The following is a 17,500-nucleotide window of genomic DNA, read 5'->3' as shown; positions in this document are numbered from 1 at the left end:
AGATAAATTAACCGCAAAAAACCTTAAGATTAGTTCGTTGAAGTTAACAAAGGCTAAAGTGAGTGAAGGCAGAAACTTGGGAGGAGGTGGAGGAAGAAGAAAAAAAAGGAGAGGAGGAGGAAAGACCGTGAAGAAGAAAGGTAGGGAAGAAAGGTGAGTTAAGTGAATGAGTGAGTGGCTTGGGGTGAGAGAGGAATGGAAGAAGGAGAGAATGAAGAGAATAACGAAGAGGGAAGAGAGTGAAAATTGTTAGATGTCAGAGAAAGAGAGAGACAGACAGACAGACAGACAAACAGACAGAGAGACATACATATTGTTTTTCCCATCTCTCTCTCTCTCTCTCTCTCACTAAACACCTTGACATGTGAAAATAACAATAATCTCATCATTACGTCTACTTACAGATCATTCAAATTATAGTCCATAGTTAAGGAGAAATCCAACAAACGCTACTAATATGAACACCGCTACACAAGGAAGCGAACAAGAGAATAACGTCTGTATTCTAACTTACGATTAACAAATGATAACCTGAGACCAGACACGCAGCACAGCACAAACAACAAACACCTCACAGGCAACACAGACGCAACACAGCAGAGGTCTCCGTTGATTGCCTCGCTTCGCTCTGCTGTGCCTTGTTGCTGTCACTCACCTTCACGTCAGCGCTGCCGCCACACACTTTCTCCAGCTGCCACCCTGCGTACTCCTGCCAGAGGGCGCCGTCCCCCGTGGCCAAGCTTGCCCCGAGGCCCTCACCCTTGTGCACGCCCTCTGTGGGGACGAGATGTGGCGTGAGAGAGAGAGAGAGAGAGAGAGAGAGAGAGAGAGAGAGAGAGAGAGAGAGAGAGAGAGAGAGAGAGAGAAATTTTTGTTCTTGCCTAATTGTTCTTAATTTTATTTTTAGGGACTAAGTCAAGTTCTTTGTCTCGCATCTTTTGTTAGTGTTTTACCATATTTTATTTTACTGTGTGTGTGTGTGTGTGTGTGTGTGTGTGTGTGTGTGTGTGTGTGTGTGTGTGTGTGTGTGTGTGTGTGTCACTAAGAGGAAGCGAAGCAAGGACCTTCCTGCAGTGACCCGAGGCGGCAGAGGGGTCAGGACAAACACGGTGACGCGTCAAGGGAGGGTCGGTGTGGGGAGGGAAAAGAGGAGAGGGAGAGAAGAGTGAGGAGAGATCACTGACCCCTTCCATCCATCCCCCCCACCACCAGTAAAGACCACAGTACCCTTCACACTCTCCCCCCCTCCCCCTCACACTCCCCCTGTCTCTCACACATCCAAACTCGAAGCACCGACAAAATACTGACCCGCGGAATAATAACCCGAAAAAAAGAGACACACTTATAAAATGCTGATAAAGTTCAGCGGCGATGAGGCGACATTTAGAGGGCGGACGGCGGCGGCAGCGGCCAAATGTCGACCGTCATATATGATCACACTACCTGGCCTGTCCGCCCCTAACGTCTCCCTCCGTCCCCCCTCCAGCACCGTGAGAATGAGTAACTACCGTCCCCGCTACCTTTACAGTTCACTCGCCTCCAACGCGCATCATTCCCCCAAACTCGCAGCCACAACTCCCTCCCGCCTGACGACAGTTATGAGGCGGCTGTCAATGTTTCAGCGGGTGACCTTTGTACGTGACGGTGCTGTCAGCTGCTGCGGTGCTTGCTTGTTTGTTAGTTACGACTGCTGCTGTATGAGCGAGGCTGCGGCGAGGCTTTGTGGGAGTGTTACTGTTAGTAGTTAGTGGTGGTGATGATGATGGTGGTGGTGGTGGTGGTGGCGGCGTTATTACTGTCAGGTGCATAAAATGCGCCGCAGCAAAGTGAGACTGCGCAGCTCATAGAAAACAGTAGTTGCAGTAGAGTAAGTAAAGTAAGAGACCACACGACTCAAAGAAAATGTGCGTCGTAGTGTAGAGATTTCACTGCTCAATGAAAACGCGCGCCATAGCAAGTAAGAGACTTCACCGCTCAAAGAAACCCGTACGTTATGTGTAGCAAAGGCAGACAGCACCACTCAAGGGAAAAAAAAAAACGAATCAGAAAAGACAGGAAATGCACCACGTGTAGTAAAGTAAGAAGCTACACCTTTCACAAAAAAAAAGTATATAAAAATAATTATTAATTGAAACGTGAATTGTAACAAAGAGAAAGACTTGCCCGCTCGAAGAAAACGTGCGTTGTATAGCAAAGCCGGAAACTGCGCCGTTGAAAGTGCGGTGTTGCTACATACAGAAGACTACCTCAAGATAAAAAAAAAAAAAAAAAAAAATACGTGAATTATAACAAACACTAAATCGATCATAAAAAAAAATAATACATAAATAATTAATAAAACACAACTGCGCCTCCATAATAAAACTGTCACGGTAAAATGAAAGACTGTAACGCTCAAAAAAAAAAAAAATAGACGAGTAAAAAAGCAAGAAAATGTTCCGTAACTAACACGAATCGCGAGAACACACCTCGTCATTTGCGCGTTTCTTTCTTCAACAGTCTATTTTTCATGATAAAGCGGGAAATAGCGAGACACCGACAATGCTATGGTGACAGGTGTTAACTTAACCAAAGAATATAAAGCGGATAGCCAGGCATTTAAGACATACGTATTGATAGTAGTAGTAGTAGTAGTAGTAGTAGTAGTAGTAGTAGTAGTAGTAGTAGTAACAGCAGTAGCAATAGTAGTAATGGTGCTGGTGGTAGTAGTAGTAATAGTAGTAGTAGTAGTAATAGCTGTAGCAATAATAGTAATGGTGGTGGTGGTGGGTAGTAGTAGTAGTAGTAGTAGTAGTAGTGGTAGTGTTTATGGTAGTAGTAGTAGTACTAGTAGTGGTGGTGGTGGTAGTAGTAGTAGTAGTGGCGGTGATGGTGTTTATGGTAGTAGTATTGGTGGTGGTGGTAGTGGTAGTGGTAGTAGTACTAGTGGTGATGGTGTTTATGGTGGTAATGGTAGAAGTAGTAGTAGTAGTAGTAGTAGTAGTGGTGGTGGTGGTGGTGAGAATCGTCATCCTTAAATAAGAGGAACAGACAACAAAACGCAATCAACATATTTCGGTTATTGACACATCAGACAATGACAACATGAGTATATCACCACTCCCACTACAACAAATGAGCATCTCTCTCTCTCTCTCTCTCTCTCTCTCTCTCTCTGCCCATTGTTATCAGCTACAAGAGTTGCCACACGCTATAACAACAATTAATTCCTTATAAATCACACACACAGTCAGGATCCTTCCCTCCTCCCACCGTCCATCCCCTCTGCGTCCCCTCACCCCGCGGCGCTCCCTCCATCACCCACTCGGGGCAGGGCGGGATTACGCGGCTCCCCGTTCATTATGTGCAACAATTTCCCCTCTGAACGTGACTTTACCGGCGGGATTATCTTACCCCCGCCTCTCTCCTAACTATCGTACGGCCGCCAGCATTGTGAAAATATCGTATGTCTGTAATAGAGGTTAAAACTCTTACCTTCTATCAACTTTTAAACTGGTTCTCCGTCGTTGTTGTGTGTGTGTGTGTTATATTTTTCAGGTTTTTTTGAGGGAAGTCGAAAAATAATATACATTTCTTTTATTTGATTTTATGTTGTGGTAGAATGTTCAGCAACAACAATACATAATGTTTAACTTATATAACCTTTTTTTAATATTTTATCTATTATATAGGTGGTGGATTGATTTACGATTTAAATATATAGTTCAATCGAGAGAGAGAGAGAGAGAGAGAGAGAGAGAGAGAGAGAGAGAGAGAGAGAGAGAGAGAGAGAGAGAGAGAGGGGGAAATCATCACTCTTGAGAAGATCGATTCAGGAGATGAAAAGTTAATTGAGGGAAAAATTTAATCAATGATTCATTTTCTTGCTCGCAGAAAATGACGACCAGTCACACTTGAACTGAAGAGGAGGAGGAGAAGAAGAAGAAGAAGAAAAGAAGAAGAAGAAGAAGAAGAAGAAGAAGAAGAAGAAGGAGGAGGAGGGGGGAGAAGAATAGAAATATCAATCACTGTATATAAAAAGATAAATAGATTGATAGGTAGAAAGATAGATAGATAGATGAATAGAGAAATAGATAAAGAAATAAATATACCTACAGCGAAACCTACTGATGAAAATTAAGAAAGAAAACGAAATGTAAAAACAGAAGGCAGAATAAAGAAACAAGGTAAAAGAAGAATAGTAAGACGAGAAGCAGAAAGGAAGGAGAAGAAAGAGAAGAAGCAACAGTGATGAGAAATAAGTGACGAGAGAATAAAAGGCGAAAGACAAGGACGAAGTAGGAAACACCGATTTTCGAATAATTCTTCACGTGTTGGATAATAATTCAACCAAAGTGATTTAATTGTCATTCTGCTCCAGGTGACGTTAATAATTTCCGTTGAAGTGATCTGCGTGAATGAAAAGGCTGTGGAAAGCTGACGAAGGAGCAGAAGAAAATACCAAAACATGAACAACAAACGCCGCTAAAAAGAAGACTAAGAAGATGAAAGATGATGAGGAGGAGCAGGGGCAGAAGGAGAAAAAGCGAAAAACATGAAGAATCGGAGCAAGAGGAGAAAACAAGGAGGAAGGGATGACAAACAAGATGACGAAAAATGAGAAGGAAAAGACGGACAAGAATAAAGAAGATAGAAAGGAGGTGGAACAAGAAGAACAGCAACAACGATAACAAGACGAACACGAACAAAAGTAAGAAAGGAGAAGACGAAAAAAAAAAAAAAAAAAAACGAGGAGGGAGAAAGACAACGAAAGAGGAGGGTGCAAACGAACAAGGTGGCGAAGGAGTAGAAGGAACAGGAGGAGGAGGAGGAGAAAAAGAAAATTTAAAAACAGAGGAAAGAAGTAGGAGAAGGAGAGGAGAAAAAGGGGTGGAGGGCGATGGAATATTTGAAGGGACGAGGGGACAGAGCCAAGACGTATATGGAATGGGAAAAAGGGTAAGGAAGGGGACAGGCTGAACAAGATATAATATTAGAAGAGACAAGAAGAAAAAGAAGAAGAAGAAGGAAAAATAGGGGAATAAGAAACGACCTGGAGACACATGTAATAATTGAAGAAACAAGGAAAATGGAGGACGAGGAGGAGGAGGAGAAAGAAGAAGAAAATGAAGTGGAAATGGAGGAGGAGTAGGAAGACGAGAAGAAAATTTCGAAGCAGAACAAAGGGAATGGAAATGAGAAATGAGAGGAGACAAAAAAAAGCAGTAATCTAAATACATTTACGAGAGAGAGAGAGAGAGAGAGAGAGAGAGAGAGAGAGAGAGAGAGAGAGATGAAGTGATGATAATGCACGAGTGATAAGGGAGGGTTGACAGGGGAGGGATGATGAGGCAGGGGCGAATAAGGTATGTGTTATGATTAGCAGAGTAGAAGCGGTTCTATTAACCCCCTTCAGTACTAGGACACATTTTTTACCTTGAGATTTGAGTACGAATAGACCATTTTATTGACATTAGCAAGGGTCTATAAAGGTCGGAAGATTAATGGCCATAGTTATCACATTTTAATCCCCCTATAAGTTTTTGAAGCTGTATAAAACCACCAAATAGTAACTAGAATTAATATAGAAATGCGTCATGGTACTGAAGGAGGTAAAGAAATTACTTTGTCATTTAAAATTTGATACAAGTAGGAGGAGGAGGAGGAGGAGGAGGAGGATAGGTAGAGAAGGATGACGAATATATTGACAATGAAAATGGTGAAGAGGTGGACAAGGAGGAGGGAGAAAACAAGGACGAAGTGGTGAAGTAAGAGAAATTGAGACAGGAAGAGGTGTTGCTGGTGAAGGGATAATGATTATGAAAATACGAATACATGAGGTAACAAAGGAAATAATTTAGTCTCTCTCTCTCTCTCTCTCTCTCTCTCTCTCTCTCTCTCTCTCTCTCTCAAAACATCATCACACACACGTACGTCCTATATTTACACACGCACACACACACACACACACACGTATCAACCCATCTTACTACATTAGTGTGTGTGTGTGTGTGTGTGTGTTCGATCCATTTCTACGCTAACGAGAGGCTGAACACACACACACACACACACACACACACACACACACACACACACACACACACACACACACACACACACACACACACACACACACACACACACACTTTATTTGGTATGTATGGTTACTTTCTTTTATAAGAGAGAGAGAGAGAGAGAGAGAGAGAGAGAGAGAGAGAGAGAGAGAGAGAAAGCTGGGGTCATTTAAGACATTCTCTCCCAGTGATTGTGTCAGATAAGAAAAGTTATGGAGAAGGGGAGAGAAATTTACTCTCTCTCTCTCTCTCTCTCTCTCTCTCTCTCTCTCTCTCTCTCCTTATTTCCTGTCTCTAATCACTCAGTAACAACTCATTAACTCTTCACACAGTAACAACTCCTCTAACTCTCTCTCTCTCTCTCTCTCTCTCTCTCTCTCTCTCTCTCTCTCTCTCTCTCTCTCTCTCTCTCTCTCTCTCTCTCCTGTTTCTGACCATAAAACGGTGGACAAAACTTTTATCAGCAATTTTCCTTTATTCTTTTCTGAATCTGCTTTCTCTTCTTAAACTCTCTCTCTCTCTCTCTCTCTCTCTCTCTCTCTCTCTCTCTCTCTCTCTCTCTCTCTCTCTCTCTCTCTCACAAAGCACCAAAATTTAATCTAATTTTCTTCTTTATCTCCTGCCTCTTTTTTATCTTATTTTCTTCCCTTCCTTCATTCGTTTCTCACACACACACACACACACACACACACACACACACACACACACACACACACACACACACACACACACACACACACACACACACAACAGGAGAAGGAGGAGGAGGAAGAATTATTTGTTGGATGAGAAGGTGAAAGAACGAGGAGGAAAGCAAGAGGAGGAGGAAGAGGAGGAGGAGGAAACATGGCTCCTCCTCCTCCTCCTCCTCCTCCTTCCATTATGCCTGTGAAGTGTATGGGTGACGAGGGACATTTGAGGGGAGAGAGGGCAGCTGGCAGTGAGATAAGTCAAGATGAGACAGGTGAGGGAAGAGGTGAGGTGAGTGTCAGGTGTGCAGATCAGCAGTCACTCACCTCTCTCTCTTTTGTGTACTCTTCCCTCACTCATCGCCTCCTCTCCTCCTCTCCTCTCCTCTCCCTCTCCCTCTCTCTCTCTCTCTCTCTCTCTCTCTCTCTCTCTCTCTCTTTCTCCTCCTTCCTTTGTTTCTTCCTCTCTCTCTCTCTCTCTCTCTCTCTCTCTCTCTCTCTCTCTCTCTCTCTCTCTCTCTCTCTCTCTCTCTCTCTCTATCCCGGTCATTTCTCTCTTTCTCTTCTCCTTCTCCTTCCCTCGCCGTATTCGAGTCATTATCTTTAATCTCTCTCTTTATTTTACTGCCGTGAAATAAAGGACCAGAGATAAAGGAATTGGCGTCATATACTCGCCATCACTCGCCAGGGGCCCGGAGGGAAGGAGGAGGAGGAGGAGGAGGAGGAGGAGGAGTGAAAAGCTGAGATGGAAGTGGTCTTAGGTGAAACTGTGTGTGTGTGTGTGTGTGTGTGTGTGTGTGTGTGTGTGTGTGTGTGTGTGTGTGTGTGTGTGTGTGTGTGTGTGCGCAAAACCTCATTCCATATTTCCTCTGATCCCCAATAATCACATCACTTCGACATACAAATACAAACTGAAAAATAAAACCAAATGTCCTTCTCGGAACCTTACACAACACAACATAGGACAGGATTCATATAGGCGTCCCAAAACACTCACCTCCCGCGTGTCCCAGCGCTTTGTTCTTAGCATGTCGACGCCAGAGCAGTAGCGTGGCCACGGACACCAACAGGATACAGAACACCGCGGCGCCGATCATGCCAATCACCCACACGTCTCCGTCCAGCGAGGCGAGGGACGGGCCAGACTGCGGGGAGACGGTAAGGCGTTAAGATGAGACAAATAAGACGGGGCCAGATGAGACAAAGAGTTGATGAGTGAGACGGTAAGATAAGAAGGGTAGACAGGTGAGATAAGAGTTGGTAATAGTAGAGAGAGAGAAAGAGAGAAGAGGGAGGATCAAAGGAAAATAAAAGAAATGGAGGAAGGAAAATGTATGAAAGAGAAAATAAAGCATGTAAAATAGGAGAGAGAAAAGGGATGTTAGAGAAGAAGGGAAAAATGTGAAAAAAAAAGAAACTGAAGGCTTAGAAAGAAAGGAACAGAAGGTTTAAAACAAGTGAAAAAAAGGAAAGGAAGAGAAGCAGAAACAAGGAAAGTTAAAGAATGACATAAAAAGGCAAAGGAGAATAATAATGAGGAGAATAAAGGAGGTCAGAAAAGAGGTGGTGGAAAAGAATTGAAGACAGGATATAAGAAGAGAAAAAGTGAAAAGAATGACGGTAAAATGAAGTGAAGATGGAACAAAGAAGGAAAATAGGAAAAGGCAAACTAAAAGAATAGGAAAGAAAGAAGAAAGAAGGAAATGAACAAAAGAAAGAAAAATCAGTAAAAAGATAAGTAGGAATGAAAAAAAGAAAGGAACGGAAAAATGAGTAAATAAAACGAAAGAGAAAGACGAAAAGGAGAGAAAATGAAACACAGAGAAAGAAGAAACACCCAAAAATAAATAAAAGAGAAGAGAACAAGATCAGAGGAAACAGAGAGATTAAGAATAGTGATAAGAGAGAACGTGAATAGAAAAAAAGTAAGAGGAAAGAAAGGAGGGAGAATATGGGGTGAGGGAAAGACTACGAAAATATAGAAAGTAAAGAGAATGCAAATGAGGAAACTGAATAAGGAGAAAGAAACGAAAAGAAAAATAAGGAAATGAAAAAAAAACATAATTGAAAAGCAAAGCTGAAAAGAAAAGGAAAACAAAAATAAAAACACGGCCATAAGAAAGCAGGAAGAAGGAAAATGAAGATGGATGAGAGAGAGAGAAAGATGAATAGAAAATAAATATAAACTGGAAAGAAGGAAAAAATAGAGGAAGAGGAAAATAAAAAAAAAAAAAAAGGAACAGAAAATAAGAAAGTATGAAATTAAGAAAGAAGGAAATGAAGAGAGAGAGAGAGAGAGAGAGAGAGAGAGAGAGAGAGAGAGAGAGAGAGAGAGAGAGAGAGAGAGAGAGAGAGAGAGAGGTAATTAACAAACTGGAGAAATGAAAAGAACTAAAGAAAAAAATACGAAAGAAGAGAAAATATAAACAAATGCATTAGAAAGAAAAGGGAACAAGAAAATAACGAGAATAGAATGGAATGAAGAATGAGAAAGAAAGAGAAGCGTAAAATCTGGAAGGAAAAAGATGGAAAAGACAGAAAAGAACAAATAAGGCAAGAAAAAAAAAATATGGAGTGAGATAAAGGAAGAAAAGAAAGTAAATCAATCTTAATACCTGAAAAAAAGAAAAAAATAACATGGAATTTGAAAGAAAACGATAAAAAAAATAGCGAAAAGAAGAAACACAGAGAAAAAAGATAACAAGCGTAATATCTGAATGAAAAACACACAAAACACAAAGATAAGAAGAAAAACAAAAAGAAAAAAAAAAACCCCGCAGAATTTAACAGTAAACAAGAAAAAAAAAACAACGAAAAGAAGAAACACAAGGCGAGAAAAGAAAACAACCATAAAATAAATCTGAATAAAAAAAAAAACAAAAACATACAATTTCAAACAAAAACAAAAAACGGAAACACCACCACCACCACCACCACCACCACCAGACAAAACAGGTAAAGGTAAGCAGGAGTTCCGCCACACAGCGCGTCACACCGGCATTGACGTGGCGGTGTATGTAATTAAGCGTTAGGCAAAGGTATCTAATTAAGGCAACTTTAAGGCTTGTTAGGGGGGTAAGAGGCCGTGTTTATGCATTTTAAAGGAGGGTTAGCCAGAGAGAGAGAGAGAGAGAGAGAGTAATTTGGAACGAGAAGAGGTGTAAGAATGGAAGGATATGGAGAGAATACAGCAAAGAGAAACAAATATAGGAAGAGAAATAAGAAAGGAAGAGAAAGGATACACTGCAAAATGGGGGAGAAAGAAAAAAGAAAGGAAGAAAGAGACTCGAGGAAGGAGAGATGGAGTAAAGAAAGGAAAGAAAGCATTTGGAAGACTAACAGAAAGGATGGAAGAAATTAAAGATGAAAGATATGAGATAGAAATGGGAAGGGAAAATAAGGAAGGAAGAGAAAGAAGAATGAAATAAAGAAGGTAAGGAAACAAGGAAAGAAGAGCAAATGTAGTGAAAGAGAGAGAGAGAGAGAGAGAGAGAGAGAGAGAGAGAGAGAAATTGGGAAAGGGGAGAGAAGGAAGGGTAAATTGATAGGAGGGAGGGAGGGAAAAGTTGAATCCATAGGGAGAGAATTATAAAGTTTGAAAACGACAATTACTACCACAGCAGCTGCAGTTACACACACACACACACACACACACACACACACACACACACACACACACACACACACACACACACACACACACACACACACACACACACACACACACACTTGGAAAAAAGAGGAAAACGTGACCAAGTATGAAAGAAAAGCAGAAGATAATAGACTTTTTATTTGATCAGTCTGGAAGAAAAGACGAAAAATAAATGTAAGGAAAGAAAAAGAAGGAGAGCAAAGCGATTACGAAAAGAAAGACAAAAAAAAAAAACGACAAACTCAATATTGGTGAAGAATGAAGGCAAGAAAGAAAACGGATTAACTGTTAAGAAATATTAGATAGATGAAGAAGAACCCACGTCCACAAAAACAACAACAACAACAACAACAACAACAACAACTAGAAAAAGAAATGGACAAACAATGAAAAGAAAAGAACGAAATTCAATATCAAGAGAGATAATGAACCAACCAAAGGAAAAGAAAACAAATTAACTGTCAAGAATTAGACGATAAAAAAAAAAGATAGAGAGAGAAAAAAAAAAGAAAACTCAATATCAAAAGAGAAGAAAGCAACAAAAGGAAGAAAACGAATTATCTGTAAAAAAAAGACACACACACACACACACACACACACACACACACACACACACACACACACACACACACACACACACACACACACACACACACACACAAATAAGATAATATAACCTTAGCCAGTGGGTGGAGGAGGACAGGGTCGACGTGCAAGCTGACGGGGGCGGTGAAGGGGCCTCGTCCTGCTGTGGTGATGGCCGCCAGGGTCACATGGTAGGAATCCCCCAGGGTGAGGTTGTGCACGCGGAGGGAGCGTATGGAGCCATTCACCGCGCGGGACAGGAACACTGACCCATCGGCTGACACGATCTCCAACTGGGGACAGAAGAAAGGGAAGTTATCATATGATAGTGGACGGAATGATGGTAATAAATAGAAAGTGATAGATATGTAGCTCGGTAGATAGGTAGATGAATGGAAGGTGGACAGATATAGGCAGAGATAAATGAAAAATGAACAGAGATGAAGATAAATGGATGATGATGAGGAGGAGATGTTGATGAATGAGAGAGATAAAGAGATGCAAATAAATTTAAGGTAAGTAGATAGAATTAAGTGGAAGATAAAAAGATAGATACGGAGATGAATAGCAGACAAGTGGATGATAGACAGACAAATAGATTAGAATGACTTATAACTGACCAGAACTTACTTAGGAAAAATACTGATTCCCATAGCTAAATAGTAGATAGATGGATAAAAAAATACAAACACTTTACAGATAGATAGATTATTGACTACATCATAACACAAATATATAAAAAAATCAAACTGTAATAACTTTTTTCTTTAGTTCCACTCATTTCTCAATCACCATCATCAGTCACCATAACATAAACACAGCATCGGTAGGAATGAGCGAGCTAGTGGTATGACGGGAGCACGGTAAGGGAGGGAGGAATACAGTGCGTTGAGGTTAGGTGTGTTATGAAAGTATGGAAAGGGACAGGAAAGGTTTCACGAGCGCCAGAAAGGAGATAGGGCTACAGTCGGGGATTGTAAGGATTGCGGTAGGAAAGAGATGAATGAAGTGAGAATGGTTGATGGAAATATAACGGTATAGTATCGTAAGAGTATTGCACGTGGCAGGGAGGACAGTGTTAAATAAAGAAGTAATTTGTGTGGCGTGTCTTAGATGGGATGAACATAGAAAACTAAGGAGAAAAATAGAGATGCAAAGATTTGGGGTAGAAAATATGTTGACAGTGGCATGATAAAAAAAAAGTGATAAGATTGAAATAAGGAATTGTTTGGTGAGCCTTAGATGGAATGAGGATGGAAAATTATGGAGAAAAATAGAGATGCAAAGATTTGGGGTAGAAAATATGTTGACAGTGGCATAAAAAAGATAAAATCAAAATAAAGGAATGTTTGGATAGAATAATGGGCTAGATGGAGTTAGGGTTTGCTGGACTTTGAAGGGAAGTGGAGAAGAGATTGCAAGAAAGGAAGAGATGAATGACGTACAGTATAAAATGAACAGGAAGGTAAAGAAAACGTATAACAACTGTATAAGACAACAGATACGATGAGAGAATAGATGGACAAGAAGGGAAGAATACAAAAGAAAGAGGAATGGAAAGGAATGGAATAGATAAATAACCTTCTTCTCTTCTCCCTTTCTATAACTCTTCCTTAATCTACTGTTTTATTTCTCCTTCACATAGTCAGTTCAAATAACTCTCAAAACAGCCACGTGTGTGTGTGTGTGTGTGTGTGTGTGTGTGTGTGTGTGTGTGTGTGTGTGTGTGTGTAGCTAATGTAATCTTGTGTAATTTTATTGTATTCTATTTTAATCCTTCATCCTTCTTATCCTCCATTTCCTTAACTCTTTCTCTTTCTTCTTCGTATTGCTTGTCTTTCTATTTTCCCTAACTCCTCTCTCTTGCTCCCTATTCTCCTTTCTCTCTCTCTCTGTCTCTCTCTCTGCGATTCCATTTCCCCTTCATCAGTCTACCCTATTACTCTCATTTCACCTTCCTCGCCTCCTCTTAACACCGCCCCTCTCCATCCTTCTCCATTCTGACGCTCTTCCACTTTCTTCCCTCTCTCGCTTTTCCTTCCCAGTTTACTCGATCCGTTGTCTTCCCCCTGTCTCGTTTCTCCTTCCTTCATCCATCCCTCTCTCTTCACCCTCCGTTTTCTCTTATCTATCTCCCCCATTTACTGTGTTATTTCTTCCTTATTCCTTCCTTCCTCCCTTACTTTACTTCACTTGACTTTACGATTCTTTCTTCTATCTTTCCTTCTCCTCTTCTTCCTCCTCCTCCTCCTCTTCCACCTCCTCCGCTTTCTCTTACCTGTCACCGCTGATCTAATTTGGCCTCCTCTAATTAAGGTATCTCTGATGATGCTAACCTGACGTAATCCAAGCTGGAGGTACAGGAAAAGTATATACGTGTAAAAGGTGCACGAAAAAAAAAAAAAAAAAAAGAAAAAATGAAGCTCTTATTGGATTATACTTGTGCCGTTTGGAACAAGATTGGGTGCTAAATTTGTTAATGTAATGCGTTTTTTTTGACGGGGAGGGGAGAGGAGGTTCAACTATAGCGTGTGTAGTTACTTTAGGTTGTATTTAGTGTTGATTACTGCGCTGGTGAAATTTGTGGGTTTTCTAGTTTGATTATAGATGAGTATTGTGGTTTTGTGGGGCTGATTACAGGTGATTATTGGGGTTTTTGGCTTGACTGCAGGTGAACATTAAGGTTTTCTGGCTTATTAATAGGGATATTGAGGTTTTCTGGCTTATTTATAGACATTTTGAGGTTTTCTGGCTTTTTATAGAGGTATTGAGGTTTTCTGGGTTATTTATAGGCATTTTGAGGTTTTCTGGCTTATTATAGGCATTTTGAGGTTTTCTGGCTTATTTATAGAGGTATTCAGGTTTCTCTGGGCTTTTCACGGAATTTATGGGCTAAAGGATACTTATTAAGGGTACCTCCTATTTGAGAAACTGTTTGAGTGAGGAAGCCCAACCTACACTCAGACCGTAGACAGGATTCGAACCCGTGCGCTTGGAGACCCCTCGGACCCCAAAGCACGCACGGATCCACTGTACCACGGCGGGTATTGAGGTGTTCTGGCTTATTTATAGGAATATTGAGGTTTTCTGGCTTAACTGCAGGTGAAAATTGGAGGTACTTTTAGTTACCTGTAGTTTGTAATGGTGGTAATATATTGTGTGTGTGTGTGTGTGTGTGTGTGTGTGTGTGTGTGTGTGTGTGTGTGTGTGTGTGTGTGTGTGTGTGTGTGTACAATTACCTCACATTCGGTCGTATCCATAAACTCGTATTTACAAATGGCTACAACTTTTTTTCTGCACGTTTTCTGTTTGTACACGTCTATATCTATTTCTCTACACTGAATAATGTAATTTTTTTTTTTCACTATTAGTAGGTATACATCTCCCTATTTCTTTATATCGTCTATTTTGGTACGACAATTTGGGAGGACGAATAGTAAAAGACTGGATCACTAGAAATTTCAATGCCAACCTAATCTTCACTCGTCATTGATTTTTCTGGTCAACATTAATACAAACTCTATCGTTTTCTCACTTTATCTATCAACGTGTAGTTTCTTTATGTTATACTGTCTACGTATTTACCTCTATATTTATCTGTCTATCTATGTATTAATCTATCTATCTATCTATTTTATAAATGTAGGAATTTATACTATAACTATATATATCCAGTATACGTATCTATACATCTATATGTATGCACTCTTATCTTCCACGAATTCTGCATCTTTATTTCTCGTTAACAGTTTATTTCAAGTTATAACAACATATCTCTAGTACTAATTTTGGTTTTATGGTTCTAACTATCTTGTATTAGTGCTGCATCTAATTCTCTTCTTTCCTCACAGTACTTTCTCTCATTTCAAGAAGTATAGACAAAGGAAAAAACAAATTAACTAAAGGGAAAAAAATAATATCTTTACAATAATTTCTAGGTTACTCACACTCTCCAAAATATAAAAAACAGCATCCATGGTAAATTCAACCTTCATTGCTCAAATATCTGCTAGAACACCACTAAACCGATAAACTAGTCACTCTTTGTTTCCTCTACATTCTCTCTTCTGTTCGTGAGATATACATGGCGAAGTAACAATATGAATAACCGCTACATTCAATCCTGTTACGTTGCGATAGAATATATTAGCATGAGGACTGGACCTTACCTAACCCAACCTAACCTAACTAACCAAAAAGTAGCTAGGGTGGATACGAGGCCTCACCTGGTATGCCGTGATGGGTCCGTTGCGGTGCAGGGGCGGCGGCGGAGACCAGAAGACCGAGGCTGTGGTGACGTTAGTGAGCTGAACACCGACGCTCTGTGGGGGCCGCGTGGGGGCTGTGGGGGGAAGCGTGGTGAGTACTAGTGACTGACTAATTGACTGATAGACAGATTGATGGTTGAGTGACTGATGGCTGATTGAAAGTGATACAACAATGAGGTTATACGGTGAGCTTACATGGTACAGTGAGAGTACAGTGAAAGTGAACACTGGACCGTTGTGAATGGATGAAGGTTATTTCTTTGTGTTTTGTGGCGTGTGATGAACGAGTGTTACCTAAATTTGTATGGTGTATTACTTTGCATCATGTATTTTTGCTGATGTATCACTAAATAAACAAACTAAACTGTATTGCATTGTAGCAGTAAGAGTAGTAACAGTAGTAGTAGTAGTAGTAGTAGTAGTAGTAGTAGTAGTAGTAGTAGTAGTAGTAGTAGTAGCAGTAGTAGCAGTAATATAATAGCTCTCGTCAGGGTTACAAATACAGTTCCAGACAAAGGTGGGTTGGATCACAAAATCAGAGCGTTGCCTTGCTCCCCTCACGTCTCTGGTGATCATTACGAGAGAGAGAGAGAGAGAGAGAGAGAGAGAGAGAGAGAGAGAGAGAGAGAGAGAGAGAGAGAGAGAGAGAGAGAGAAAATCCGACCTTTAACACATGAAAAGGCACCAAATGTAAAACTTTCGATTCTCTCTCTCTCTCTCTCTCTCTCTCTCTCTCTCTCTCTCTCTCTCTCTCAATTTCCGACATTTAGGGTCTTTTTCCCTCCTATTTTCCCTTCCGAAGTTTCCTCTCCCTCTTTCCCACCTCTGACCCCCATCTCTCTCTCTCTCTCTCTCTCTCTCTCTCTCTCTCTCTCTCTCTCTCTCAGAATCAGGTGAATACTCCATTAGTGTCTCCCTGCCAGGTGAATACTCCATTAGTGAGAGAGAGAGAGAGAGAGAGAGAGAGAGAGAGAGAGAGAGAGAGAGAGAGAGAGAGAGAGAGAGAGAGAGAATTAAAAACATGATCAGGTAAGAAGGAAGAAAACAGAAGATATTATTTTCTCTTCAAAATGAAACTCGAGATAGAAACATAATGAGAAAAAAAAGAAATAAGAAAAAGAGACAGAGAGAGAGAGAGAGAGAGAGAGAGAGAGAGAGAGAGAGAGAGAGAGAGAGAGAGAGAGAGAGAGAGAGAGAGAGAAAGACACCCAACATAAAAGGATAGAAGACAAAAGAAGCAAAGAATGTAGACCAAGAAATATAAAACCTCAGAAAAAAAGAAATAAAAAAGAAAATGAAATAAAGATAAGGAAGAGAGAGAGAGAGAGAGAGAGAGAGAGAGAGAGAGAGAGAGAGAGAGAGAGAGAGAGAGAGAGAGAGAGAGAGAGAGAGAGAGAGAGAGAGAGAGAGAGTACCTTGCATGGAGGGAGGAAATTCAGAGCAAAACAAGATGCAACACGATTCCTGTTTCTCGAGTCTCTAATGTGCAAGGAGGAACGAAGCCAATCTCTCTCTCTCTCTCTCTCTCTCTCTCTCTCTCTCTCTCTCTCTCTCTCTCTTCTCTCTCATTTGTTCCAATCAGTTTGTTTTTCTTCTTTTTCTTCTTTCTATTCTTCTTATTCTTGGTTGTAATAATTTGTTCTGTTATGGTTTGTTTTCATGATAAATCTCTCTCTCTCTCTCTCTCTCTCTCTCTCTCTCTCTCTCTCTCTCTCTCTCTCTCTCTCTCTCTCTCTCTCTGTCTGTTTATATGTGTGTGTGTGTGTGTGTCTGCTCTCTCTCTCTCTCTCTCTCTGTTTATATGTGTGTGTGTGTGTGTGTGTGTGTGTGTGTCTGCTCTCTCTCTCTCTCTCTCTCTCTCTCTCTCTCTCCCGTGTTCTTATCAGATTAATACAAATGTTACCTTTAAACGACGAGAGAGAGAGAGAGAGAGAGAGAGAGAGAGAGAGAGAGAGAGAGAGAGAGAGAGAGAGAGAGAGAGAGAGAGAGAGAGAGAGAGAGAGAGAGAGAGAGAGAGAGAGAGAGAGAGAGAGAGTTGGTGGTTGTCAACGGGCAAACATCTGAGTCCCTGCCTGTGGAGGCATCAGTGCCACAGGGTTCAATTCTTGGCCCACTCCTGTGGAATATCTACGTGGATGATCTTCTCCAGCTACTGCCAGGAGTCAAGGCCTATGCTGATGACTGCACCCTCTCCTATACCTATCCACGCCAGGACAGTGGGCGGGCTGCTGAGGCCATCAATCAGCAGCTACG

The 17,500-nt window shown here is 41.0% G+C and overlaps 1 protein-coding gene across 1 annotated transcript in view; it reads right to left on the bottom strand.

Annotated features, from left to right (window-relative positions):
• The window catches only part of LOC123518006 (roundabout homolog 2-like), a 125,172-nt gene that overhangs the window by 5,414 nt on the left and 102,258 nt on the right, over positions 1-17,500 (bottom strand). The window contains exons 11-14 of the mRNA XM_045278507.1: positions 15,206-15,321; positions 11,072-11,272; positions 7,740-7,887; positions 656-774 (exon numbers count right to left, since the gene is read on the bottom strand). Coding sequence (XP_045134442.1) covers positions 656-774; positions 7,740-7,887; positions 11,072-11,272; positions 15,206-15,321 — 584 coding nt within the window. The remainder of the gene's footprint in view (positions 1-655; positions 775-7,739; positions 7,888-11,071; positions 11,273-15,205; positions 15,322-17,500) is intronic.

Source organism: Portunus trituberculatus, chromosome 43 (genome assembly GCF_017591435.1).
Source record: "Portunus trituberculatus isolate SZX2019 chromosome 43, ASM1759143v1, whole genome shotgun sequence".
Taxonomy (NCBI): Eukaryota; Metazoa; Arthropoda; class Malacostraca; order Decapoda; family Portunidae; genus Portunus; species Portunus trituberculatus.
This window is presented reverse-complemented; position numbering and strand designations above follow the sequence as displayed.